This window comes from Nesoenas mayeri (assembly GCF_963082525.1).
Source record: "Nesoenas mayeri genome assembly, chromosome: 3".
Taxonomy (NCBI): Eukaryota; Metazoa; Chordata; class Aves; order Columbiformes; family Columbidae; genus Nesoenas; species Nesoenas mayeri.
The window spans coordinates 92100082-92126608 of NC_137544.1; the positions used below are offsets into that span (position 1 = coordinate 92100082).

At 38.0% G+C, this 26527-nt stretch overlaps 1 protein-coding gene across 1 annotated transcript in view; it reads left to right on the forward strand.

Moving 5' to 3' along the window:
* Positions 1-21225, forward strand: part of SRBD1 (S1 RNA binding domain 1) — a 124689-nt gene extending 103464 nt beyond the window's left edge. Inside the window, exons 18-21 of the mRNA XM_080342907.1 lie at positions 2001-2177; positions 4841-4993; positions 17931-18115; positions 20593-21225. Of these exons, the coding sequence (XP_080199033.1) occupies positions 2001-2177; positions 4841-4993; positions 17931-18115; positions 20593-20882 (805 nt within the window). The 3' untranslated portion in view covers positions 20883-21225. The remainder of the gene's footprint in view (positions 1-2000; positions 2178-4840; positions 4994-17930; positions 18116-20592) is intronic.
* The last annotated feature ends 5302 nt before the right edge of the window (positions 21226-26527 follow it).

The following is a 26527-nucleotide window of genomic DNA, read 5'->3' on the forward strand; positions in this document are numbered from 1 at the left end:
CCTCCATGCTACAACCTCCTTTCAGGTAGTTTCAGTAGGAGGGGAAGAAAATGAATGTCCATAATCTTAGTAGTGATAATTATATTTGGTATCAAAGTTAGGAAAATGTATTCCTGCTAGCTCTATCTTTAGTTATTTTTAACCCCTTATAATAATTCTTGAAAACAAAAATGTCTTTCCATATTTTGAAAGATACTCTCTATTCTGTTTTTTTCTACTTTCTCTTCCATATTTTTTTCCATGTATCTAATTCTTAGTGTGACTCTTGATTTATATTCTGTCTTACCTTCTTTCAGATTGAGATCAGCTCTTAGTAAAAAAGTGGTACCATTGGTAAATGAGACTGACGCGCTTTCATTCCATGAATAAAAGCCTATGAAAGCAAGGGCAGTGGGTGAGCCCTGTCAGCCTTCTGCAGGGTCCAACTAGACTGCGCAGCTCAGCAGAGGGCACCAGGCTGAGGTGCTGCTGTGTCTCCTCAAGACACTGCACATGGAGTGACACTGTCCAGTCATGGTTACAGGAGGTAACCGTGTCGGCTAAGTAATTTGTTTGGTTTAATTAACCTGATGTTTGTATGCACATGGTGCATCAAGTTCTGGATCTAACTTGATACTCAGCAGTTCAACTCTGCTTTCTGTGTAGATGCGGTCCAAGTTTCCCACAGATGTGCAGTGTATTAAATTGTTGCTCTGTCTAGAATATACCATGAGCGAGGCTTTTTGCTCATGCTTTCTGATGCATCAAATACACTTCTTGACACATATTACACGTGGAAGGGATGACAATGCTACAGTACCTGCATTACTGCTCAGTACCACACTTGAAAGACTTGAGATCATCAGTGGAAAATTCTGTGAACTCTGTTGTGTTCCTTTGTCAGTGTAAATAAACTGGATTTCTTAATGTTTCTAAGAAATATTTGGACAAAATTACACTCCTCATGATTAATATTTTTATCTGTAGTTAAAGGTGCAGTCAAAGATAAAGCTTTCACCAACTTTGGATTATTTTTTTAACTTTTGCTTGAAGATGAGAATGATAGAAAGGGGTTTTAAAATTTTTTTTCCCTGATTTTTGACTGTTTTTGCCAGGTTTTCTAGTGGTGTCATTCTAGAATCAGTCTATGCCATTCCACAAACAGGTCTCTGCTGCTGTTGACTTACAGCAATGGCATCTGATATATAGAGCCAGATGGGAGACATTTCCTTCTCTAGTGCCAGGAGTAACTGCCCACCACAACTCTTGTCCCTCTTTCTATGCTTAACACACTCCATACGCAGAAAGTTGTACTCGCATGTGTGTACAGAAAGTGTGCAGCAAACCCACTGTGTCCTGAAGGAGCTTGGCTAACTGCAGTTGCACCTCACAGGTAAGTTCTTTGCCGGGTCCAAGTTGCCCTGAGAACACCTCATGCAGCCTGTTCCTAGCTGTTCTTTTATCTCGAGAGCAGCTGAGAGAAAAGGAACAAGCTGTGTGGATCTGTTAAATTATGAGGAAGGCAAGTTGCTCCCAGCCACTCTCCTGGATAGCAGACGTCAGCTCTTCACCTTGGGACAAGGTGTTGTGATACCATTGGAAGAGAATAGCTGAGAGGGGGCTGTTCTCACAGGAGCAATTTATCTGTCCTGAATACTCTTCCCACATCGTTTCCTGAAGAGGGCAGCTGGGAACAGGCCATAAGACATGACAAATTGAGTTGGCATTACAGAAATAGCCAAGAGATCATAAATTATGTGTCGCTGGCTTACTCCAGGAACTGTATGTGCGGAACTGTATTGCCATACCAACTTCTGTTGATTTGAATGGATTCCTTCTGTAGAATTGAAGGAAGGGATACTTTTTAAGATGATGTCTTTGAGTCTATTTGCAGATATCTTAGCTGGTTTTAAGTTTTGTAAACTAGATTTTCTACAGTAACATATATCCTTGTAGTGGATGGCACTTGTATTAATGAATGTTCAATGGTAGTAAATGTACTCTGTAAACTTTTCTCTTAGACACATTGCAGGACTGAATGCTAACAGGGCTAAAAATATAATTGAATGGCGAGAGAAGAATGGACCATTTATAAACAGAGAACAGCTCAAAGAAGTTAAAGGTCTGGGTCCCAAATCCTTCCAACAGTGTGCTGGCTTCATCAGATTCAATCAAGAATATATAAAGACCTTCTGCAGGTAATAGGGGTGTTAGCTATCTTGACTAAATTATGCAAAATAGTACAAGAAGATTTTTTCTCCTTTTCTGTTTTGTATTCAGGCTTGAGACTTAGGGAATCCTATGCCTTTGCACTCTGAAAGACAGTGTCTTAACAGATAAACTCCTTGAAGTCAATGGTTGAAGCTAGTTCTTCCTCTCAATAATCATGGCCTGTTAGCCTAGTACTCTTAAGTCAGGGTTTCAATAAGTACATAAATTTAATTACAAATCCTGCCACTGAGTTGGTAGAAGTAGTTTGACATGCAGTGGTGTCGTTGATCTGAGATACCAAAACCTTAGGCTTGTCTTTCAAGCATAATTTAGAGATTTGTAAATTCATTTTAATGTGGTAAAGATGACTCTGCAGAATGTAATGGTGGTTAACTAGTGGATTTCCTGAGAGTTTCAATTCCATTATCTGGAGAGAGGAAGTTGAATAGCTGCCTGGATGAAACTCTGTGTTATATTCTTGTGCCTAGCAAGCATGATGTGTCTTGACTTCTGTCTCAAATATGTGAGGTCCTTTCCCAAGTCCAGTTTGTCAACAGTAGGTCAGCCTTTTCTCTGCCATCTCATTCCCTCGTTCTGTACCAACTCCACAACTGAAAGTGCCCTTTCTGGGACAGTGTCTCTTCTCCTGCTTTTACCATTTCTCGTTCCAACATAAAATCTAAGAAAGGGCACAGTGGTAACACCATCTCCAACCGTTTGCCACTGACTCTTCTCAATAAATATTTTCTTGGGAAGCACATGCTATTTCTTCACTAACCCAATGCTCAGAAGCAATATTGTATTCCTGGTTGCTGCTGGCCAGAGAGCACAAGAACAGCTTCTAGGCAGAAGGTAGGCACATTAGGCCTGGCTTACTGCCTGGGTAGAAGGTGTACAGATTGGTTGCCCATCTGGCAAGGAAGCACATGCTGCTGGCCAAATGGTGTGCACTGCAAGTACCAGAAGACCAAAGAAACTGCTTTCAGGGCTGTAGATGATTGATAGCTCTTATGCTGTACAGATCTCTTGTAGTGAATGCTGCAATATAACTGAGGAAGAAAAGGCTGACACCTTTTTTTTTTTTCCTTCTAGAAGTTCACTGGTGAAATGTTTAAGAACATTGTGGGTTTTTTTTCCTTGCTGGAGCATGCTTCTGATGTTAGTTGGATTCAATAAAACTTGAGAACACTGTATAACCTGAGAAATCTGCTATAACTTTGGAGTTTGAGGCCAAAATAAAGCTCAAACACCATCGCCTCCACAATGTTTTTTGTGGCTGCGGCTGGCAAAATGAAATGCTTTTGACATGGACTTTGAGAAGGTTTCGTTTTTGTCCTCTCTGATCATGTTGATGGCTGTGTAGTGCTGTGTGAATTAGGTTTTGTACTTGGAAGTTAACAAATACTGGTTATTTTAAAAACCTGAAACGGAAAGAGAAAGTTACAACTGCATTTCTGCTGATGGTCAACGCATGGGTAGAACCCAAAGTGCCACTGCTAGTTCCAGGTCCTGTGGTGCGTTCTCTTTTATCCTGCAAAAGCAGGAACCACTTGTGATCTAGGAAACAAACACAAACCAAAAAAAGAGGCAAGAAAGGAGCCTTTGTCAGTGGGAGTCATTTGATGCCTTTACTGTATCCTGAGCATGTTTTGCTTGAGGGGAACTTTAAAGGAAGAAGTGTGCTAATAGGAAATACGCTGCACACGTGAAGATAGATCTTTCTCTCCCGTCATCTGTGAAGTCCTCCTACCAATGTGGGTAGTCTGTCTGTGGATCTCTCTGACTTTGGAGCCTTTTCATTATTCAGCCGATCAATCAAAGGAAAAAAAATAAAATAAAAAAGCCTGACCCAAAAGCTAACTGAAGCTGGCTGGTTAGGAGTCAGTAATGTATTCACTAAGTTTTAGGAAAAGCTGTATTAAGATAATTTTGCAAAAATGGTTTATAAATTCTGAAACAGAAGTAGATTCCACCTTTAGCTTTTTTCCTGTTCTAAGTGAATCTGGATCCGAGTTCTTTTGATTTGAAATTTTTCTTATTTAGACCTGGCCCATGTTTGAGCAGAATTCTTCAGAAATTTAAGTCTAGGAAGTCAATATATGTGGTTTAAGGAGTTCTGGTGTTTAAGCATTCACATACTTTCCTTATTCTGTCCATACGCTTGAGATGCAATTTGCTTACCTAAAGATGGTATGAATAGAAAATTTTGTTTATCAATTTTTCAAAATTAAAATTATGCAGACTCTTAACTGACAGTTAAGTATGAAAGTATCCTTATGAGATCTTTATGAAGTAGTTAGATGAAATTGTCTCCATTTTACAGACAGAAGATGCTATCCAGATTGCAAACACTACGATAGGTTGTTTAGTGTTTTCTTTATAATCTCGTCATCATTTAGAAATTTTGAAGTACAGAATCCCTTCCCAATGATTTTTCCTGTTTTAAATTAATATATGTGTGCACTGATATGCTATATTTTTATGCTATAATTCTGTTGTTAAGATTTGCTCATAACGACCTTTTAGGGATTTTGTACTTTTCTTTTTTAAAGAATTGACATATACAAGTTCAATTGCATTTTTCATGTGTGGTCAGTGGGCTAGGATCTTGCTCATTAAGAATGACATGTCTTTTTTTGATTTCTGACAGTAATAAGAAAAATGAACTTGGAAGTCGTGAACTTTTGACTAAAACAGGTGCACAGGGTAAAAAGAAGAGCAAACCAACACCATATGCCTCACGACAGCCCAATCCTTTGGACCAAACTTGTATTCATCCAGAGTCTTACAACATTGCAACGAGGTAAGCAGTGGGAAACTATTGAACCATTGACACCGTCAATTTTTAAAATGAAAATACTGTTGTGTTTTTTTCTAACAACAGCCTGCTCGGCCTTTTGAGACAGGAATACTTATTAATTTGCTGCTTTCTTCCCTTTCTTCAAGCAGAAGATATGATTTGGAAATTCTTTAGAGCTGAAGGGTTTCGACTGATATGTTTTGTCTCTTGTGTGCATGCAAGTTTTTAGCTTTATCCTTTTTTAAAATTTATTTTACGTGTTGTTTTTCATTGAGGAAATCAGTCAGTTTTCAGAACTTTGCCAGACCTTCCTCCCATGACCCTGTCTTCTTCATATCACCACTTTGTGCCTCATTGAGGCAGCTGGTGAATGCTCGTGTAAGCTGTGACCTCTTCTACCGTCAACCGTGGTTCAAATTGGACTTTGCTTGTCCCTTTGAGAAAACATTCTCTCCTACCATAAAAGAGCATGTATGTATTTTTTTTTTAACTGATTTGCAGTGAACAGGTTCTTTTCTTTAAGCATGCTAGAGGTAATTCCAGCAGTAGCTAGATCCTGTAGGGTTCTTATCTCTGCTGAGAAGATTATTCCTGGAGAAACAGAGTTTTGCTTCCTGTCTTTAAGCCTCAAAGAGATGTGCTGAATTTCTGAATTCATGAAGCTTGAGTTTTCTATATAAAAACCTCTTACAGGACTTTGCATTTTTAGGACCCCTTCCCTCCTGTGCTTTCTCTATTCTCTCTCTGATGGAAATAATCATGTATACAACTTCCTACACATAGCTCTGTGTGCTTTCCTTCTGCTGGGCATGCAGTCCAGTTTTGTTTCATCCTCTCCATGCCACTGTTCATTCTTCTTTGTGCATGATTCTAGGCCATTCAGTTGCCTGCTAGAGTCCCTGCTCCTTGTGCAGGGTGTGGGTAACTTTGTTTTCTCCTTTCCCACAGCCATTTCTCTTTCTTCTGTTGTACATCAGCATTTCTTACTACTTCTGTGCCCCATGCTTAGCTGTGGAAAAAAATCAGGCGAGGTGCTGATCTTAATGATCTTACATTTGGTAGGTGGCTTATAGGGTGAGGAAGCTTGGTCACCGCTACTGGAGATTATTCAGAGTGAGTTAATGTAATTTAAAAAAAAAAAGGTTATTAAAAATTAACGTTGATGTTCATTATTGTATTTCGTTCAATTTAAATATCAAGTAGTCAGGATTTGGTTAATAGTCCGTTTAGTTTTCCAGGCCCAGTACAGTAATAAAATAATCAATAAAAGCATTCACATTGTTACCAGCTTCACTTAAAGGCCCATGTGGAAAGATCACTTCAGAGAACACAGAAGTGTAGCCAGTTAATGGTGGAATACTACAGGAATTGATCTACATACAGTACCATCACAAAGGTTTGTTAGAAAATAAAGAATTGTGATGTTGTTTGCAGAGCAGCACAGATTACTTTTATGTCTGAAGTGTTCAGTGGGATTATTACTGCATAGGGTAGCTCAGATATTTGCATATGGTTTAAATTCTGGAGACTATTTTAGTAGGTAACATAAATCATATAATTGTGATTTGGAATTTGGCTGTGAACACAGGAGTGGTACTATTAAAAAAAAATCATAAGTATAAAGGTAGTGGTTTGAGTCACAGGCTTATGTGTGATTCAGAGAGGAATCTGCGACCTGTTGCAGAGTGTATTATAGGTATTGTACTGTACAGGGGAATTTTGTGCGGAAGAATATCAGTTGATATTGAAACAAATATAAAAACATAAGAACAATGTTTGTAATACTAAAACAAATGTAAAAATGTAATAACAATATCTGCTAATGAAACACCAAAACTAATAAGCATGCCATCTCTCTCTTAACTGAATCAGTCTTTTCTGTTTTCTTTAGGGTTTTTCCTCTTTTGTCTGATTTCTTACATGTATGAGTGTCTGTATACATAGTTTGATATGTAAAAAAAAAAGAAAAAAAAAGTCTCAAAGTGCTCTATCTTCAACGGTATTTTTCTTTATGATCAAAAGATAGTTTCCTTGAAAGCTCATTATATCTGAAGGTAGATAACTTTTATGCTATAGATTATATTAATATGCACTAGCTTGACATCACAAAAACGATGTGAGGAAGGGGCCAAATATGTCTAATGTTTTTTCCCTGCAAATAGCTGTTTGAAGAAAAGAAAAAGACATAGCTCTGCAGCAAACTGACAAGAGCCAAGAAATGTAGTATTAAAAATTGACACTGGTGACATTAAGGGCTACGTATAAACCAGACATCCTTCCCTCAAGCAACTAATGCTATAATTTAGCAATGATTATATATTTTAAATGACTTCTCAAAAAAAAAAAGTATGAGCTGTTAAGCTTCTCAGAACTTATGGAAACAACTTTCCAAGCCAATTTGCTGCCTAAATATGAATTAAGAAAAAATTCTCCTAGGAATTCAGACTGCAGGGAGAATTCCCTCCAAAGCTTATTGGGACTGTTGATGAGTTTTGCTGACTTCGATAGGCGGTGCGTGGGACTGGGCTTATAATTCCCTTTTGCTGAGCCTGTGTTTTTAGGGGATATTCTGGGAGCCTGAAGATGAAATCATGTTCATGTTGTTTATTGGGATGTCTCACTGAAATCAACCAACATTCAAAGGACTACCACAGAAAAAACTCCTATCCTCTGTAAAATATTCACACATAGAGTGCATTATTACATAGAATACAACATTTTGTTTCCATTGCTCAAACATCATATCAAGTTAACTGCTCTATTCCCTCCTTGATTTCTTCTCCCCTCAAGCATTGCCTTGGTTGTTCAGTGACGAGGAGGGGACCTGGATGGAAGCATGCCAGGCCAGCAGAGAGCTGGAAATGCCATCAGAGGAGATGTGTGCAGTTGCATAAAGGGCAGGAGAAGAACAACTAGGCTTAAAATCTAATTGATAATTTTTTATAATTTACTGTGCATGAGAAAAACTGAGACTGTTAGAAGCAGGTTAGAATCAGTATTTAATACAGAGATTTTTAAACAAAATACATTTTAAAGGAGTTCTGTTTCTTTGCCACTTTCAGAGTATTTCTTCTTTTTCTGTGCTTAAACAGAACTTTGTCAGGGACCATGTCAGGCTCACAGGTGAATCTGTGCTACCAAAGAGCAAAATAGTTGTCTTGAAGATGATGAGCAGATTTGAGTCAAGGCATCAAAATACAGTATTACATACCTCTCACCACAGAAATGAATAGATGCAGCATAAATGAGACATAAAGGCTTCCTTATGTAATGCCTTCCACATCTTGCCATGAGAAAGTAATTTGTGAAAATGTTATTGGATTAAAAGTTTTCATGGGAAGTTCCATTTATTTTTAAACAAAATAAGCCGGTGATTTTTATCCACTGCTTCTATCCAAAATACCCAAAAGCAGCAGTCCACATTACAGATTTATGACAGACAAAATTATCAGTTTTTAAAACAATGTTTTTGAGGGATAGAAGTTCACCAAAATTTGAAACCACTAATTTTATTTTTCTGAACTATTTTGTAGCTTGAAAGGCCAATCCATTAAAAAAAAAAAAAAAGGTTAAAAGAATTGCTCCCAAGTGGTAAGTCTGGTTGCCAAGCTTCAGGCTGGAGCCAATTTTTATGGCTGAATTAGAAACCCCTGAAAAATAGGGGTTTTATAATGGAAACACTGATGTAATCTTTACTACAGTGGCACAAATGGTGCTGGTATGATTGATTTATGGCATTACAACGTCTTAACTTAAAATCTGTACAATTTCTGTAAAATGATTGGAAAACATCCTACTGGTGATTTAACACTCTGCAGATGACCAAAACATTTTGGTTCATGGTTTCCACACTGTCAAAGCTTGGCTTTGTCATGTGCAACTTATGAACACTTCTAAGTACTATGGTTCTGAATTTCCTAAAAGTTAAATAAAGAAAAAACTCCACCTTTGCGGGCAGTGTATTTTCCTGCAAACCAGAGCTATGTTTTAAGTTTCAGAAGAATCTGTGTGTGCAAAGCAGTTTATAGTGGCAGAATCTTCTACATACGATTAATAAAACATGTAGAGCATATCCGATTTCTTGGTACATGTTGTAAAATAACTGCTAGGAAAACCAAGTCTAGGAAGTCCCAAGAAGTCACAACCAGGTAATGCTTGTGAACCAAAATGCTGGAAAGAAAATGCAATGTTTTTTCTTTGTTGTATCAGTCTGCTGGGTGTAGTTGGTTTCATATGACTGAATCTTAACATTTAGTGATTTTTTTTGTTTGTTTAAATCTCATAAAAATGTTCTTAGCTAAAGATTGGTGCTCAGACCGTGTATTTGCTGCTCACAAATTGCAGCATCTGGCAGGCAGGTTGTATTTCAGTCTAACTTAGAAATATTTTACCAATATTTATAAAAGATGTAAAGTTGCGATTTAGCATAAGGCAGGTGGGGATCTTCCCTAGATGATTACCCAGGCTTAGGACCTTGCCTGGTAGAGAACAGTACTGCTCACTGTGGTCGGTTATGCCTCAAGAGATGTTTTTGAGATACTGAGCAGAATGACTTGCAGTTTAGATTCATATCTCACTCCCCGCAGTGAGGATGCTGCTTGGTATCCCCAGCAGGACTTCAAAATTCCCGGAGGATTCAGAAATGTGCTCTTTCACACGCCTATTCATCACCTAAGTAAAACAGTCGGAGTTAAATCCTTTGCTGCAATGAGCATCATGTTGACAACATTTGATATTTCATTGTAGATGGATTGATCACTTCAAATATTTCTGGCGTTCCTGCCACTCTGTTAGGCAGGTGGATCAGGAGCATCTCATTAATGTTTATGGCCTCATTAATGTTTATAAATATGTAAAGGGTAAGTGTCACAGGGTGGAGCCAGGCTCTTCTCAGTGACAACCAATGGTAAGACAAGGGCCAATGGGTACAAACTGGAACACAAGAGGTTCCTTTTAAATTTGAGCAGAAACTTCTCAGTGAGGGTGACAGAGCACAGGAACAGGCTGCCCAGGGAGGTTGTGGAGTCTCCTACTCTGGAGACATTCAAACCCGTCTGGACACATTCCTGTGTAACCTCATCTGGGGGATTGGACTAGATGATCTTTTGAGGTCCCTTCCAATCCCTAACATCCTGTGATTCTATGATCTCTGTTGCTTTGCTGAAAAGCTGCAACAAGTAGCTGTGCTTGCTAGCGCTCAAGGCAAGCACTGAGATGTAAGAAAATGGAGAAGGCAAACTGTTGGTGATCTAGAGACCTCCAAAAGCAAGAGTTGTTCTTCTCCTGCCCTTTATGCAACTGCACACATCTCCTCTGATGGCATTTCCAGCTCTCTGCTGGCCTGGCATGCTTCCATCCAGGTCCCCTCCTCGTCACTGAACAACCAAGGCAATGCTTGAGGGGAGAAGAAATCAAGGAGGGAATAGAGCAGTTAACTTGGTATGATGTTTGAGCAATGGAAACAAAATGTTGTATTCTATGTAATAATGCACTCTACGTGTGAATATTTTACAGAGGATAGGAATTTTTACTGTGGTAGGATGCCTTTCCTTAAGTTCACTACAAAGTCATCAGAAACATCTTTTGTCCACTTCAATAAGACTGTACTTGCATGTACACACATGTACGTGCATTCAAGCTATTTAATGTGAAAAATAATGCTTTTCAGTAGTCTTAGATTTCTGTTTTAAAAAGCCTAAAGTAAGTTAAGTCTGGTAAATTGATTAATCCTTATGACTATTTCTAATAGGAAATGGCTAACCATTATCAATGAGAACACTTGCAGGATTAGGACCATTAAGCCATATGAATAACAGTTCATATGAGTCTCTATAGAAGGCCAGTTCATTTGCAGGTCTGACTATTAGCTTAGTAACCGGATTTTTAGAGGACACATTTTTGAAAGTTACCTTGTCAATAAACAGAAGAGCAGAAAAGGCTTTCACCGCTAATTACCATCCAATAAAGACATTTAAAAACTTAACTCTGTATTTTGTATCATATTAAACAAGAATGATTAGAAGAACTTGAAAATAACAAAGGATTATCCTCTGGCTACATTATAAATACTAGACCTATAAATCAAGTGGTATTTTTTCATTTGTTGAAATTTTTGAAATTTAACTTCCTACTGGTTGCAGTATTAAAAAAAAAAAAAAAAAAAAAAAAAAAAAGGAAGACAAAACCCTGACTTTTTGTGTGTAATGATCTCCTTTAACTGTAGTACTAATTCTTTGTGGATAACTAATCATGTTTCACTATTTTGTATCTCACGTTACACTTCAGCTGTGTGATATATTGGTAGCCATGAAAACAGCTCACAACAACGTGACAAGCGGTACAGCAGCAAAGGGGCTGTGCTGCCGTGTAACTGTGTCTGAATTGCTTTTCTCATTTAGAACCTTGTTGTTTCTTAGATGTGTATGTTCAAAGCGTCATAAACTGAGTGCTTTCTGGTCTTCTGCATGTGGTCAGATAATCTATAATATTACTAATTTATGCGTTTGAGGAAAAACATATTGGTTAAATATTCTTATTTGGCTAAACCATGTAAGTAGTTTGAAATACATTGAAACTTTGCATCAGTAGTTGAAAATTGAGGAGCTGTATCACTAGTGAGGACAAGAACAGTCAACATCTGCATTATACAAATAATGCTTTTGCATTTTAAAATGTTACTAAAACATAAAAATCTGCATAATTGGAGTTTGTTGCTGTCGTGAATGTATATTTTACCTGACAAGGCACATGCTAATGCCAAGTTGTTTTGTTTTCAGAGTGATTATGTTGCATTACCATTAATTCATGTGTGCACTGTGACAAGATGTAATGGTGTATCATGTTGCTTTAATGTAATGAATCCAGTACTCCCAGCTCTTAAGTCGTGTTGCTGGAAATGATTACATAAAACAGAAATCACTGTGACTAAAACCCTTGCAAAGCTTTAGAACTCTTGCACGTTATAAGAAGCTTTTGGGGGGGTTTAAAGTAACTTCTTAAAAACTTACTGAAGGCTTCCCTTGGTAATACTTTTACTCTTTTCTGACTGTTTTTTGCATTCCACTGAAATTTGCATTATCTTTTAAGCATTGCAAGAGCTGTGCTATAATTTTGCGCAGATGTGTATGTTAAGTGAACACGATGTGCTTATTTGTTACATTTATGCTACTTTTCTATCTTTATCTGGGTAAGAAGGATGAAATTATGTATTAAATAAAAAACATCAGTGGTTTAGCCATGCCCATTCTCTGTAGGTCCTGTAAGACTGCAAAGATTGCTTTTAAAACTAAGGTGGGTGCAGAGGTCTCTGAATATCATCTAAATCTTAGAACCATAAAACTCAAAGTCTCTAAACTAGCTGAATCTTGCTTTGTGCTGAAAGACTCTACTTAGACTCTGGCAGCTTTTGTCTGAGTTGATGTGCCTTGAACAGAAAGTTTGCCATTCACTCGGACACTCAACATTTGAGTAAATAAGGATAGTATATCTTATAAGAATTACCTCACTTCAGAAAAGACATCTCTTCTTTCCCATTCCTGTTTCTGTTAACTTCTCTTTAGGTTTTATCTTTCTAGTAGATAAACATAGCACTTCAACTACTGCAACATGTTATTTAGTTCACACATGCAGCCAGGAAAATACTTGAAGGACTTTCATTTTTGCACAGATCATTCATGTTCCTATGTTGTGTAGCCAGAACTCTCATTTACAAGTTGAATGAGATATTTCAAAAATTCTAGAGAGACATTTTAACATTACAAACATCACAATATGTAAATTAAGGAAAACCTCTTCCTGCCCCCCCCCCCTCCATAATCCAGTCTTATTACTGGCAATATCTTTTTTCTGACCTTGAAATAACTCTCAAAGGAAGTTGTTGTGTTGCTTTTTTAATAAGCAAAAATGTCACTTTTTTTCTCAGCAATGACATTTAAAAATAGATATGTTCAATGTAATGTGTCACTGTTCAGTCAGATTTGTGCTTTATATTGATTTTTTTTTTCCTAAGTGGCCTCAGACTATGTTTGTTTGAGTGAAAATGATACATTAAATATATGGCTAGATTCAACATCCGTGCTCGCTATGAAATTTCTTTTATTTGTAAATATTATAGTACATAAGTTTTACCAAAACATAACCTTAAAAAGGTGAGAATTTCCAAAATAGAAATAGATTGTTTCTGTTAAAGATTATTTCTTATATATGTAGGTGCATGCTGAGCCTTGTTAGAGTGTTTTATTATGCCTACATTGTAATTCTGAAATATTATTAACCAAATGCCTGATGTTTAGAAAATTAATCATTCTTCTGAGATCAGTGGGACTTCTCATGTACTTGGACTCATGTTCATGCATCATCTTCAGGTGGAGCCAAGATTTTTTTTGGAGAAGTAACCATATAAATAAGTTATTTAGATGACTGTAATTGTTAACGTAGGGCACAAACCTACCAACCTTGTTTAGATAAGGAATTGGTTTTAATATGAGATAAATACTTTCATTGGGATTTCCGGAGAGTGGGGGAGACAGACGAAGGGGGATGAAATAACTTTCATGAATAGCAATTGAGTAAGGGCTCAGGCACCTGGGTTGCGTCCTGTTTCGGGCTGGTTTTCTTCCCAGCAGCCTGCATGTATCACTGTGCATTCTGATTGCATTACCCACACAGTCAACAGTTTTGTACATAATAGCCTTTTTTTTTTTTTTTTTTTTAATACATTGGTGACTGTTCCATGTGTTGCACTTATTAGCAGTGAAACCCACCCTGTTATCAATTTACAAAGTGAATGCACTTCTGAAAACTCCTAGTGGGGAAAAAAATGTTACTTAGAGGTACTTGAGCAGAATTTACCATTTGAAGTAAAATAAAGCCAAGTACGTGAATGTCAGCAAACTTGCTTATAGGGGTGGATGGTAAAGCACATTATTTAGAAGGCTGAGTCATGAGGCTGGTCGGGTTTGCCGTGTTACATCTGGCACGTCAGTCAAAGCTGGGGCAGCTGCCGCCTGTCACTAGTGCTCTGGTGGGGCATTGTCCATCCATCAATGTTACCAGCCAGCAGCACCCACTAGTTTTGTGAAAAACACTTAGCCTGGACCTACGTGTATTTTCAGTATTATCACGGCAACCACTTTTAGTGCTCTTATGAGACCAACAGAAAACAGTTTCATAGAAGGTCTGTTATTTTTCATATGTAGTATCTTATTAGACAAAATATTTGAGTAATGGTAGTGGTATGTTGTTAGTTTAGAGAAAAAAAAAGGTATTTAATATTACAAACAATTTTGCATCTGTTTTGATATTTACTTTGTTTACAAACCACCTCAAACTACTTTAAGCAGTGATGTTAAAAGTTGAAATGCAGTCAATCAAAACAAAATTCAGTAAATCCTGAGAATAGCATCATCCACTGAATCCTGATTAATTTTCTTTTTTTTTCTTCATATATTGCCACATGACAGATCTGTATGCAGTAAGAAAATTAATGTGAAATTATATTTCTAATTATTCATTCCAAATGTGTGTGTTTCAGCTAATAGTACAGTTAAATTGCCATGCTTGCACTTGAATTAAGTAAAAAAATGGAAGTTCTGACAGCAAGTTTCAATGGATCTCCTCCTTTTGGTGAAATTAGTGGACATTTTGGAGTGAAGACAAAAGAGTAAAAATCAATTTTAAATGTTTCTATAAATGCATTAGCAACAACAGGAGAGCTGAGGAGAATCTCCATCCTTTATTGGGTGCAGGGGGAAACGTAGTCCCAATGGATGAGGAAAAGGCTGGGGTACTAAATGCCTTCTTTGCCTCAGTCTTTAATAGTAAGACCAGTTGTGCTTCAGGTACCCAGCCCCCTGAGCAGAAGACAGTGATGCGGAGCAGAATGAAGCCCCAATAATCCAAGAGGAAATGGTTGATGACCTGCTACACCACTTGGACACACATAAGTCTATGTGGCCAGATGGGATCCATCCAGGAGTGCTGAGGGAGCTGGCAGAGGTGATCACCAAGCCACAGTCCATTATTTCTCAGCTGTGCTGGCTAACCAGGGAGGTCCCATTTGACTGGAGGTTAGCAAATGTGATGTCTATCTACAAGAAGGGCTAGAAGGAGGATCTAGGGAACTATAGACCCTGTCAGTCTGACCTCACTGCCAGTGAAGGTTTTGGAGCAGATAATCTTGAGTGCCATCATGTGGCATTTACAGGACAGCAAAGTGATCAGGCCCAGTCAGCATGGATTTAGGAAATGCAGGTGCTACTCGAGTAAACTGGTCTTCTGTGACAAGGTGACCTGCTTAGTGGATGAAGGAAAGGCTGTGGATGTTGTCTGCCTAGACTTTCTGTTTCCCACAGCATTCTCCTTGAGAAACTGACCACTAATGACTTGGATGGGTGTACTCTTCACTGGATAAAAAACTGGCTAGATGGCCAGGCCCAAAGAGTTGTGATGAATGAAGCCAAATCCAGTTGATGGTCAGTCACAGTGGTGTTCTCCAGGGCTCAATACTGGGGCCGGTTCTGTTTAATCTCCTTATCAATGATCTGGATGAAGTGATTGCGTGCAGCACTACAGCCTTGGAAGAGTGGCTGGAAAGCTGCCTGGCAGAAAGGGATCTGGGGGTGTTGATTGACGGCCAGCTGAATATGAGCCAGCAGTGTGCCCAGGTGGCCAAGAAGGCCAACAGCATCCTTGGCTTGTACCAGGAATAGTGTGGCCAGCAGAACTAGAGAGGTGATTGTGCCACTGTACTCGGTGCTGTTAAGGCCGCATCTTGAATCCTGTGTTCAGTTTTGGGCCCCTCACTACAGGAGAGACATTGAAATACTAGAGAGAGTTCAGAGGGGGATTACAAGGCTGGTGAGGGGTCTGGAGCACAAGTCTGATGAGCATCTGAGAGAACTGGGGCCGTTCAGCCTAGAGAACAGGAGGCTGAGGGGAGACCTTATTGCTGTCTACAACTACCTGAAAGGAGGTTGTAGCATGGAGGGAGTTGGTGTCTTCTTCCAACTAGCAAGTGATGGGACAAGAGGAAATGGCCTCAAGTTGTGCCAGGGGAGGTTTAGATCGGATATTACGAAAAAATTCTTCACGGAAAGAGTTGTCAGGCTTTGGAAGTGCTTGGGTCACCATCCCTGGAGGTGTTTAAAAGACTTGTAGATGTGGTGATCAGGGACATGGAGTGGTGGCAGACTTTTCAGTGTTACATTAATGGTTGATCTTAAAGGTCTTTTCCAACCTAAATGATTCTATGGTTCTGTGCAGATTTGCCCTTGTGCTCAAAGATTTATTTTGTCATTTATTAACAGTTGGATATTGTTTTAATTATGCTACTTGAATTTATATTTTCACAAAAAATAAATTTAATTTTGTATTTCAGTGCATATAACTTTTTATCCCTCACCACCTGAAATAATGTCAGTTGGGTTCCTCAAGTAAAAAAACAAAAAACAAAAAACAAAAAACAAAAAACAAAAATAGAACAGGAAAACAAACAAACCACTGTGAGTCCTCAGGTTTTGATAAAAGCACAACATTTATTTTTGAAAGGGAGAAAAGGAGGATGAGTACCAGGGCTTTTCCTTTCTTACATTGTTGGAATGTCTCCCACCACTCCCAGCGCAGGGTGTGATCCTGAAGGTCAGCACTTCTGTTATAGCTTGTAGTTCACACCTGTCGTGAAGTAGAATAAGGACAGGAAGGAGGCATCTTTTTTTAGGAACTTAGAAGGAACATTTATTTGGACTCTGGAGGACAGGGACAATAATTCTTCTATCTGTCTGCTGTGGTGAAAAACATGCAAAAAACTATGTGCCTCCCTCCAGCAATAAGGGACATGATAAAGCAGGATGGAAGAGGCTTATTCATGGTGAGATGCAGAGCAGGGCACCAGGACAGCCAACTGAAGTGTCTACTGAGAAAAGGGCAAGTTACTTTATGTAGTACACTCTGGCTCAGCTTCTATGAGCTGCATCCTCATTTTCATTGGTTTATATCCATTAAAGCATTGTTTTACCTTTTTAAGTGCTTCAGTAAAATAGGGACATTTATTCAGTGATAAATAAACGTCTAAGGCATCAGTACTGATAATAAGGAGTACGGTCTGCATATGAATTTTTGTCATCTGTTCTCTGTGATTCTCAGCATATGTGCCAACATTGATGAACTAAAAATCTCAGTGTGGTTTGGGTTTTTTATTGACTATATAATTTATTTTTTAAAAATATATCTCAGATCAAGACATGCTTATTTTAAAGTGTTAGTATTTCTTTTCAGCCTTTTTAGATGTCAGTCCAAATTTGTATCAATCTGTAATATGTGTGTGTGTGACAATAGGGAAGGAAAATGGTGTTTGTGTTGTGTGACTACTTTGACTTGATTGTTCCTTAGCTGCTGAAAAACTAATTATTCTTAACCATCAAGTTCATAGGCAAGAGAACTATTTTATGTAAAGTTTGTCTTATTCTTAATTTTGGTTAAAGATTATTTGTATTAATTTAATATTTTAAATGTTAATTGTTGTTTTACTAAATTGCCATTCATTTTAATTTGAGTGAGAGTGACAGTAAAAATGATAGTATTGTAGCACTCTCACGTATTTCTAGGGAACTTTCATAGTAAGATAAATCTTTCAGTCAAAATCAGTATGACATAAATCATCAGTCTGAGAAGTGATTTACATGTTGAAATTTTGCATCTGGTTTTGTAGCCTATTCCAGGAGATATGTGTGTACAGAGACTCTAAATTTCCATGTTTGTCTTGGATCAGTGATGAGTTGAGAGAATATGAACTAGGGAAACTGTTCACTGTTTTGTATTTTTTTTTAATTGGAAGTTTTGTTCATGCATCAATGCAAAAGTAATTGAAACCCCTAAATGTAGCAAAGGTTTCCACTGAAGAATGTTACAAATCTCTCTCTGTATCTTTGTTTGAACTTCACAGGTTTTTATCTCTCATTGGAGGAAATGCAAATGACATAGGAAAGTCAGATATGCAGCAAAAAGTAAATGCAGTAATTCAAAAGGAGGGACTGGAAGGCACAGCCAAAAGGCTAAATACAACAGTGCACACACTGCAGCTGATCATCGATGGTCTGACTCAGCCTGAAGGCTTTGACATCCGAACAGGTAAACCCTTGTCGTGAAGGTTTGTAATTTCAGTTTGATTGTTCTACATATCAGTTTTAAAGCAGCACGTTTTCTTCTTCTGAAGTCAGGAGTAGATTTTCATGGTGCATCCATCACACATGGACATGTAACTCCATTTCTTTTCTCAGGCAAGGTAGAGGCTATGTCATAGTCAAATAAGGAATGTGAATTCTGTCTTAAATCGTGGTATTTTCAACCATAGGAAGGGGAGTTGTATGGCTGTTAACAATAGTTTCAATATGTTGACTCTGTACTGAGTAAGTCTGTGGTGGCTTTCCATCACAGAGGGGAAGCTGAGACCAAGCTGAAACAGTAGTAGTAAAGGTCTGTGGAGCAGTTGTGTAGTCATGCGTAGTTTTCTATTGCACCAGTTGCTGGAGACAAGTGTAGTTGGAGCACGTGGCTCATGACCTACCTTGGTTAAAACTTTGCAATAGTGCTGAACAGTTTGAGGTGGAATAGAACAAAAATGAGGTAAGCAATGAAGTAAAACATCTAGAGATGCTCTTGTTTAACAAAACAGATGTATTGTCTTGTAACAGCAAGAGATAAAGGTAGGCAGCAAAGATGGAGGCTTGTAATAACAAATAATAAACTTACACTTAAAAAAAATTCCCTCTTTTTCTAGATTAGTTAGTAGTTTCCTTGCAGATGTTATGATTATTTCCCACTAGTGATCTTGAAAATGAGTATTTTCTATTTCTCCATTTGTTCTGGTGGTCTCACATCTAAATTACCCTAGAATAGACTATTAGCATATGAAGATGTAAAAGCAAAATAAAATCTGTGGCGGAAATAGTCATATTCATCTCACCCAGTACATTCAGTATTACTATAGACAGACTCTGACTAGAGTAGACAGCTTAGTAGCCTTGTATAGCTTTAATTCTCATTGTATTTGCAACCCTGCTAGTGACCGTCAGTGAGGAAACGCATTGCATCTAGTAGGGCTTAGGCAGATTGAATGGTTCATACTCTACCCTGATGCAAAAAATAGTCTTGGTTTAAGATTCAATTATCTTATTTTTTCCAACAGTAGAGATATGATGTTAGGGAATTACAGACCAAGGAGTAGCTTTCCTAAGTATCCTCTTAAATATAATTGAAATTCTATGTTGTTTATTTTTCCTGAATGATTTTAGTACAAAGGAAAAAGGGAAGAATTATTTGGAGAAAGGAAAGGAATAGAATATTTTTATCATATTATTTAAAAAATATTTTTCTAGCCAAGGTCTTGCAAGGCATTTCTTGCAAGAAATTGTCATCTTAACATTAAAGTTTAACAGCTAATCGAGTAACTGTAATCAATGAAAAAAACAGGCTTGCAAACACTTAAAGATTCCCATCTTTCCTCTGATTCTTCTGCTGCTTGTTGCTCTCAGTGGCTGTTTAGTTGCTTTTTTCCATTGAAGCGCTTCTGCACAATATAATGTTATAAAAGGATTAACCATTTTGGACTTGAGTAGTTAGGTGCATTCCTTCAGCAGAAATTTTTATGTCATTCAAAGCCCCTTGATGCACTGGCCAGCTTACGTACTCGGTTGGGTTCTGATCCACAGCCTGGTGAAGTTACAGACTGATTTCCAGTGCATTTTTAGCTATGAAGTTGTTCAGGCTGTATTTTATTTCTCAAAGATAAATATAGTAAAATGGTCGCAATCCTGTTTTTGGTGATGCTCTCTGTGGAAAATCTCAGTCCCATTGTATCTTGGAAAAGGTAAAACAGGAGTAGGAGAAGGCTGAAAGGAAGTCCTCAAGATGGCTCAGAAGGGGTTTCTTTGGGAGCAGAAAGTGGTAAGCAAGTAACAAGACAGTTTAAAAGAAACATATGTGCCCTTAAATGCAGAATGAGAACTTGAATATATTGGGATATTACCCACATGTATGTGATTTATATGTTGTCAGTGCAAAGACGCAGCTGATTATGTGATGTCATGGGAAGCAGTTGATTGTGTGATGCGGTGCAGGTGAACAGCAAGCCTAAGAACAGTGCTCTGTTGACTTTTCTCTTTAGTGTGTGATGAGACTGAGAATTCACTTTCTTGCCTACCAATTTGTATAAGAATAGAATTTTACATGTAATTTCTGTAGCCCAAGTAAGAATCACCTGAAGTCTTTTCTCCCTAGCTCCAAGAAGATTTAAAGACTATTTCTGTCACTAGCTGTTAAAATACTACAAGCTTCTGATACTCTCATGGTAGTTTCATACCACAGAGTTCACTATACTTAGTACTCCATTAATCATTGTCTTTTAAAGTGATTCATAAAATATATTAAATAAGTTGTTTATTGCAGATGGATCTTTATTTTTAAAATGTAATGAAGCTGTACTTGAGACCTTAGAGCTACCTTGGGATGACTTCTTAATTAGAAACAATCAGCCAGAAACAATCCTTAGAATATAATACAAGCTTTTTCTCCATTGCCTTATTTTTGTTTCTTGTTTCTTATAACAGATTTTGATAAACCAGACTTCAAGAGGAGCATAGTCTGCCTTGAAGACTTAAGTGTTGGTACTGTTCTGACTGGAAAAGTGGAAAATGCGACACCATTTGGAGTTTTTGTTGATATTGGTGTGGGGAAAGCAGGCTTGATTCCAGTACGAAACATAACAGAAGCAAAACTTTCTAAAGTGAAGAAAAGAAGAAGTCTGGGGTTAGGTCCTGGAGAAAGAGTGGAAGTTAAAGTGCTTAATGTCGATATTCCTCGATTGAGGATAACGTTGGATCTTATTCGCGTTTTATGAGAAGGTTTTTATGATTGAGCCTTCATTTTAAAGGTTCATGTCAGCAAGGTTCTGGTGATTCAGGAATTTAATGAGTGTTGAAAATGAATGAATCTTGAAACCTTGAACCTTTTTTTTTTTTTTAAACATTTTTTCCTCATTTCTTGAATCCTTTCTGTTAATAATTGTTGGAACAGTTTATTGGATTACCTCCAAGCAACCTTGTTATTTTGTCTGCAGAGCAAATGAAATTCCAGTGGACTGTCAGACAGATTTCTTATCTGTTCTGTCTGCGCAAGACTTGCTGTCTCGGTTTTTAGTCAGTACTGCATGAGCAGACACATCTACTGCCCTCCTTCAAAAAACAGCCATTCAGTTTGCCTGTTTTCTGGTTGAGACTTTAAAAGAGGGTACCTAGTTGTAGAAGAAAAGGATCTTTGTAAGTTAGTTGGTGATGACGTTACTTCAAAAGTAGGCTGACAAAAGAGCATCTGCTAATACTGTTGATGGTTCAGAGATATGTAGCTTTAATTTATTTGAGCAACATTATTAGGAGGTCTGTTTACCTGTCTTATTATTGCTTATTCAGTTATCATTGATTAACGCAGTTGAATGTACTGTGGGATTTAAGGAACTTTGCTCAAAGGTATCAAAAAGACATTTATGTTGTTCTGCACTTGTGCAAAATAAAAACATTTCTGGCCATCTTTTCTCAGTGTGTTGGTTCTAGAAGTAATTTAACAGTCCTAGTTCTCTTTCTTCCCAACATGGGCTCCATCAGTAACATTTCAGCTTAAGGATGCAGCTTGTGAGGATGCACTTGTCTGACCTTCTAAATAGTACCCACTTTCCTGAGCTTTAACACTGGACTACAGCCCACGGCCTGATGCTGTTCCTGATTTAATAAAATAGTTCTAGTACATCTTGGACTCCTTTAACCTGACTTTTTTTTTTTTTTACATCTTTGATATAATGTATTTTTATGCTTGTTTTGAGTAATGAACAATTTTTCAACACTTGTCTTCCCACACTGTGCTCATGAAGGCATGATTTATTCTCCATAAAAAACTTTTTTCCATTTGTAGATGTTTGAAAAGCTTTTCTAGACTTCTGTTTTAATAAGAATGCTCATTGCTTCCTGCTAGGAGTGCCTAACACATGAGGTTTTTTTCTTCCACCTACAGGCTGTTTTATTTTGATGATGTTTCAAAGGGATTATCAATTTGGCCAAGTTTGCAAAGGACAAGCAAAGGTGTAGTGGCAGAAGAACCTTTTGCAACAGCACGTGTATGTGGCTTTTCCATGGAATTTTTAGTGTATTTGATGTTTCTTCCATTGAAGCCATCAAGCTCACCTGTAAGCTGGCAGAAGCTCCTGTCTTTAGCAGATGAGCACAGATGACACCTATAGCAAGTGTCAGACATCTTGGATTACAAGATTTCTAACTACAAATGTCCAAATAACTGCTGGCACAGGGACTATGTGTTAGTTAGGAAAAGGCTGGCATCATTTAATCACCCACCTCTGTGCTTTAATTTTCAAAATTAAGAGCTAGCTGTAGACAGTGTACTTTGGAGATTATGGAATTGTTTAGCCAGGGGGAAAAAAAGGAGACAGATCTTACTAGCTTCGCTGCATTCTGTCTACCAAACTAAAAAAGACCATTTTCTGTAATACAAAAGTGAGCACAGATTGCAATCATGTTTCTTAGGCCTTTTGAAATATTCCTGTCCTACTTCTGCGAAGTAGATTTTGTTGGTATGAAATTAGAAACTGTGATACCATGTTACTGTCTTTGAAAACAGAGATGCAAAGCAAAGAAGCTGAGATTTTTTTCTTCTGCAAGTGATGCATTTGCTGATGTTGCTGCAGCATTTTCTGCTATCTCCATCAGCAGAATTATCTAAGTTCTGTTGAGTTTTCTATATGGTCTCTACAGTATCTAACAATTAGCAAATTAACTGAATTTGCTTGGCCTTCTCTAAGAAGGAGATAAACTTGATCTTTTCTGGAAGCTCATTTCAATGGCTAAGATGAAGAGTATTTCTTTTTTTTTTTTTTACTCTTCTGTTTGTTTGAAATTATTTTTTTTCAGTCTTTAAAAATGCGAGGACTGTAGCATCTTCTGCTTTTTTATATCTATCTTTTGGATGCTCATAAAAGTCTCTAAATGAAAGACATCTCCTTGGGACTGTTTTTCTCACTGTTAATTCCCAGGAGGCTTCTTGCTTTCTCAGAGAACTGACCTACAAATCAAGTTATGTATTCATGAGGTAGTTTGGTTTCTCCATAGCAGAATTCAGAACATCACAGGGACTACTGGAAAATGTCATCTCTCTCTTGAATTTTTTTTATGCCACCAAAATGAGAAGCTTATGGCTATCAATATCTTACATGTCTGCAGCTCTGCAAAAGTAATGCCATTATTTGACAGCTAATTCAGTGTCTTAACTACTTCCCACAGAAATGTTTTTTTTCTTTGCCAGAACACAGCCGTTATACCAGCCTAATGAGGGGCTAAAAAGGATGCATATGTTCCTATGACTTTCTCAGTTTTTGACAGATCTTTGTCTGGAGATGTTAAAATTCTGTCTTCTTAATCACTTCCTCTCGAACTCTTGTGGCTTTCAGATATCTGTCATCAAAGCATCAAGATTGTTTTCACTAATTCACCTTCCCCTTTAGTTTCTGGACAAAGTAAAAACTGCTGGCTGGGTGCTAGTTCCCATTTGAGATGCTCTTCACGATGCAGTCCAGTCTTTGGAACAACTTTTGTAGTGCTTAATGGTGATGCCTCCAAGATTTAAAACAAACAAAAACTACCCTTGCTTCATCCTGATCTTACTTAAATGCTTCAAAGTACAGTCTTCTCAGGGGAAGAATTAAATATGAGTATTTAAGTCTCACTAAAAAAAAAAAAAAGTACTTTTGCCTTAAGCTGCAGATTCCAAGGCATTTACTCACTGTTCCACCTCTCCACAACAGAATCCAGCCCATTGATCTTAGCTGACAATCTGCTTCTTTAGTCCCACCCACACTAAGAGTAGTCTGGTATTTTGCAATCACCTTCCTCCAACATGCAGACCCATAAGAAGATCTTCTAAAGATTTCCTGTGCTTTAGATGTTACACAAAGGAGAAGGATTCTTCTACCAAACAAGATGGCACTTGTATGCTGGCTGTAGTAATGCAAATGGAGAGTTTAAAAGAAGCCATTTGTTTTGGTTTTATTCCTGCCTCAGGCAGTTTTAGACAGCATATATCAATTTTCCAGAAACTTGTCAACCTCGGGAATGATTTAGTATGCTGTTAAACATAATAAAATCAATAGGAAAACAAATAGAATTTCCATGAGGAGCCAGACGGTTGGAGAAGCTTGTCCATATGGCAAGTAGACCTGCTAGAATTTGGGGCTTTGTGGGGCACTTGCATTAGAAAAGTTGTATACTTAGAAAAGGTAATGCATAATTCAGTAGAACAAATAATCTAACAGCTTTGTGGTAGTTCGTCTTGATTTGGTGTCTGTATTTATTTAACAACAAAGACACTTAGTAACTCTATGCCTGGAAGCTACAAACCAAACATGAATCATATTTGCCTAATTTCAGAGCTTTATATGAGGAGAATCACCTACTCTGAAGTGAATGCTGCATTCTTGTTTCAGCCTGAATAGCATCTTCGCTTTTCCAGCCTTTCTGCAGGTAATTTATGTAACTATTTGGTTTTGCTTAAGGACATCCAACTTCAAGACTATCAGTCCTGTAAGGAAGTGGAGGGAACCCATTGCTTACGCCAGCCCATGTTACTCTTTGTCACTCCCACGTGTTTAAGGTTTCCTGAAGAGCTGTGAGGGAGTTGGTGTGTCTCTATGTGTACATAAAAGTTTGGTAAGTCAGATATTCTACTCAACCCCATTAGAGACCTTCTAGAGTTTTGTGAGCACTTCAGTTTACGGGTCCCAACTGTTGTTCATCGTCTTCACAGGCATGTAGAAGTTGTAAGTGTTGAGAAATGTTTCATCTTGAGAAATCATTGCAGCTCCACACTCCACAAAGCTTCACAAGTAACTGATGTGTCTGCATGCCTTACAGCAAACCTCAGTGACTGGTGTTTAGAGAATTTTTGGTTGCCTGTTTCCAGTTGAACCTCTAAATGGTCCCATCAGCAGATGTTGCAACTGGCTAGAGGTACCTCCTGCCAGGAGGCCATTGAAGAGTGCTGCTTATTTGGAGGTGTCTCTAGGAGCTGACCACTCACTTCTATCTAATCTGTGCTGGAACTTTGACCGGTTGGGCATTCTTCCAGATGGACATAAATATTTCAGTCACTCATGACAGATCAACCTGTTCTCCAAAAGCTTTTCTGCAATTGATGGCAATTTCTAGAGAGCTGAAGTTGAATAGCAAGTCATAAGAAGTCTATGTATTGCACCACAGATTTTACTACAGCTTCTGCAACTTTGAGATCAACACTCAAAATGCTTGAGGCCAGGAGGGACCAGTGCTGGAATATTGCTTCTGAGCTTGTACAATGGGCCTTGCTGCTGTTAATCTTCTGGTTTTCATGCTGTTCCTGTAGCTGTTAAGTCTCCCCTGGGCATGTTTGAGATGCATCAAGGGTCCCAAGAGATCCTCCACTCTGGAAGTGAGCGAGGAGTGGTGGCCATGCCCAGAGTGGGATTACTCTCATCCCATTGAGAATTTTAAATTTAACCAAAAGTTCAGTGTAAAGCTCTCAAATCTCATCTCACCAGCTCTCCGTCCCTGACTAGGAGCTAACAGCTTTTGAAATTTGCCTGTTACTCCTTATTTCACTTGTTAGAGCTTCTACCTTGTTTGGCTTCTTCTAAAATCGAAGATTAAGGCATGCTCAATGCAGCAGTCCAGTTAATACTATTAGAAATATTTTTTTTTCCTTTGTCTTCATCTGTTCTTCTCCACAAGGAGCAACAAAAAAGGGAACACTTAGTAAACTGAGGAGCCACGTGATTTCTTTAGCTTTATTAAATCTGGTCAAGTCCAGGCTTTTACCTGTGGAAAGGTTGTTTGTCTTCAGCATGTAATTAGAAGACCACCACCTCTGAAAAGTTAATCTAAATGTTATTTTTTTGCTTATCTTACAGATCCATTTATCCTACTACACTTGTATGTTAAGTGAGAAGTGTTTTCAATATGCAACCAGCTAACCTGGAGTTTTGCATTCTCATATCTCATCATCAGTCATGTTTCTAGTAAAGACTATGACTTTATTTGTGGTCAAGCAGTGAATTTTTTTGTATGTGACTCATGATGAGGTATGTGGAAATAATGTCATGAGAAGAATTACGCTTGAGGGTCGTTTACAAAGACTGAATAGAAGTGAAATCTTAGGAAAATCTTTTCACCTCAGAATTAAATGTGTGGAATAGCTTGGCAGAGAGCGGAAACTGCTACATACCAGAGACTGTATGTTGGCACCGTGACTGCTTTTTTGTGTGATAGGGAGAAGAAGAGGTAGGAAAGGGGAAATGGAAGGAAATTAAGGGATTGGGGGAAGAACATCCTGGAGATTTAAATCGTCTTATGGGAGTGAAGTTGAGGATGAAATGCAAATGGTGGTAAAGGCAGTAGTAATGGAATCTGAGCCTGGTTATCTTTTACTCCCTGTACCTCACATGAAGGTAAAAAG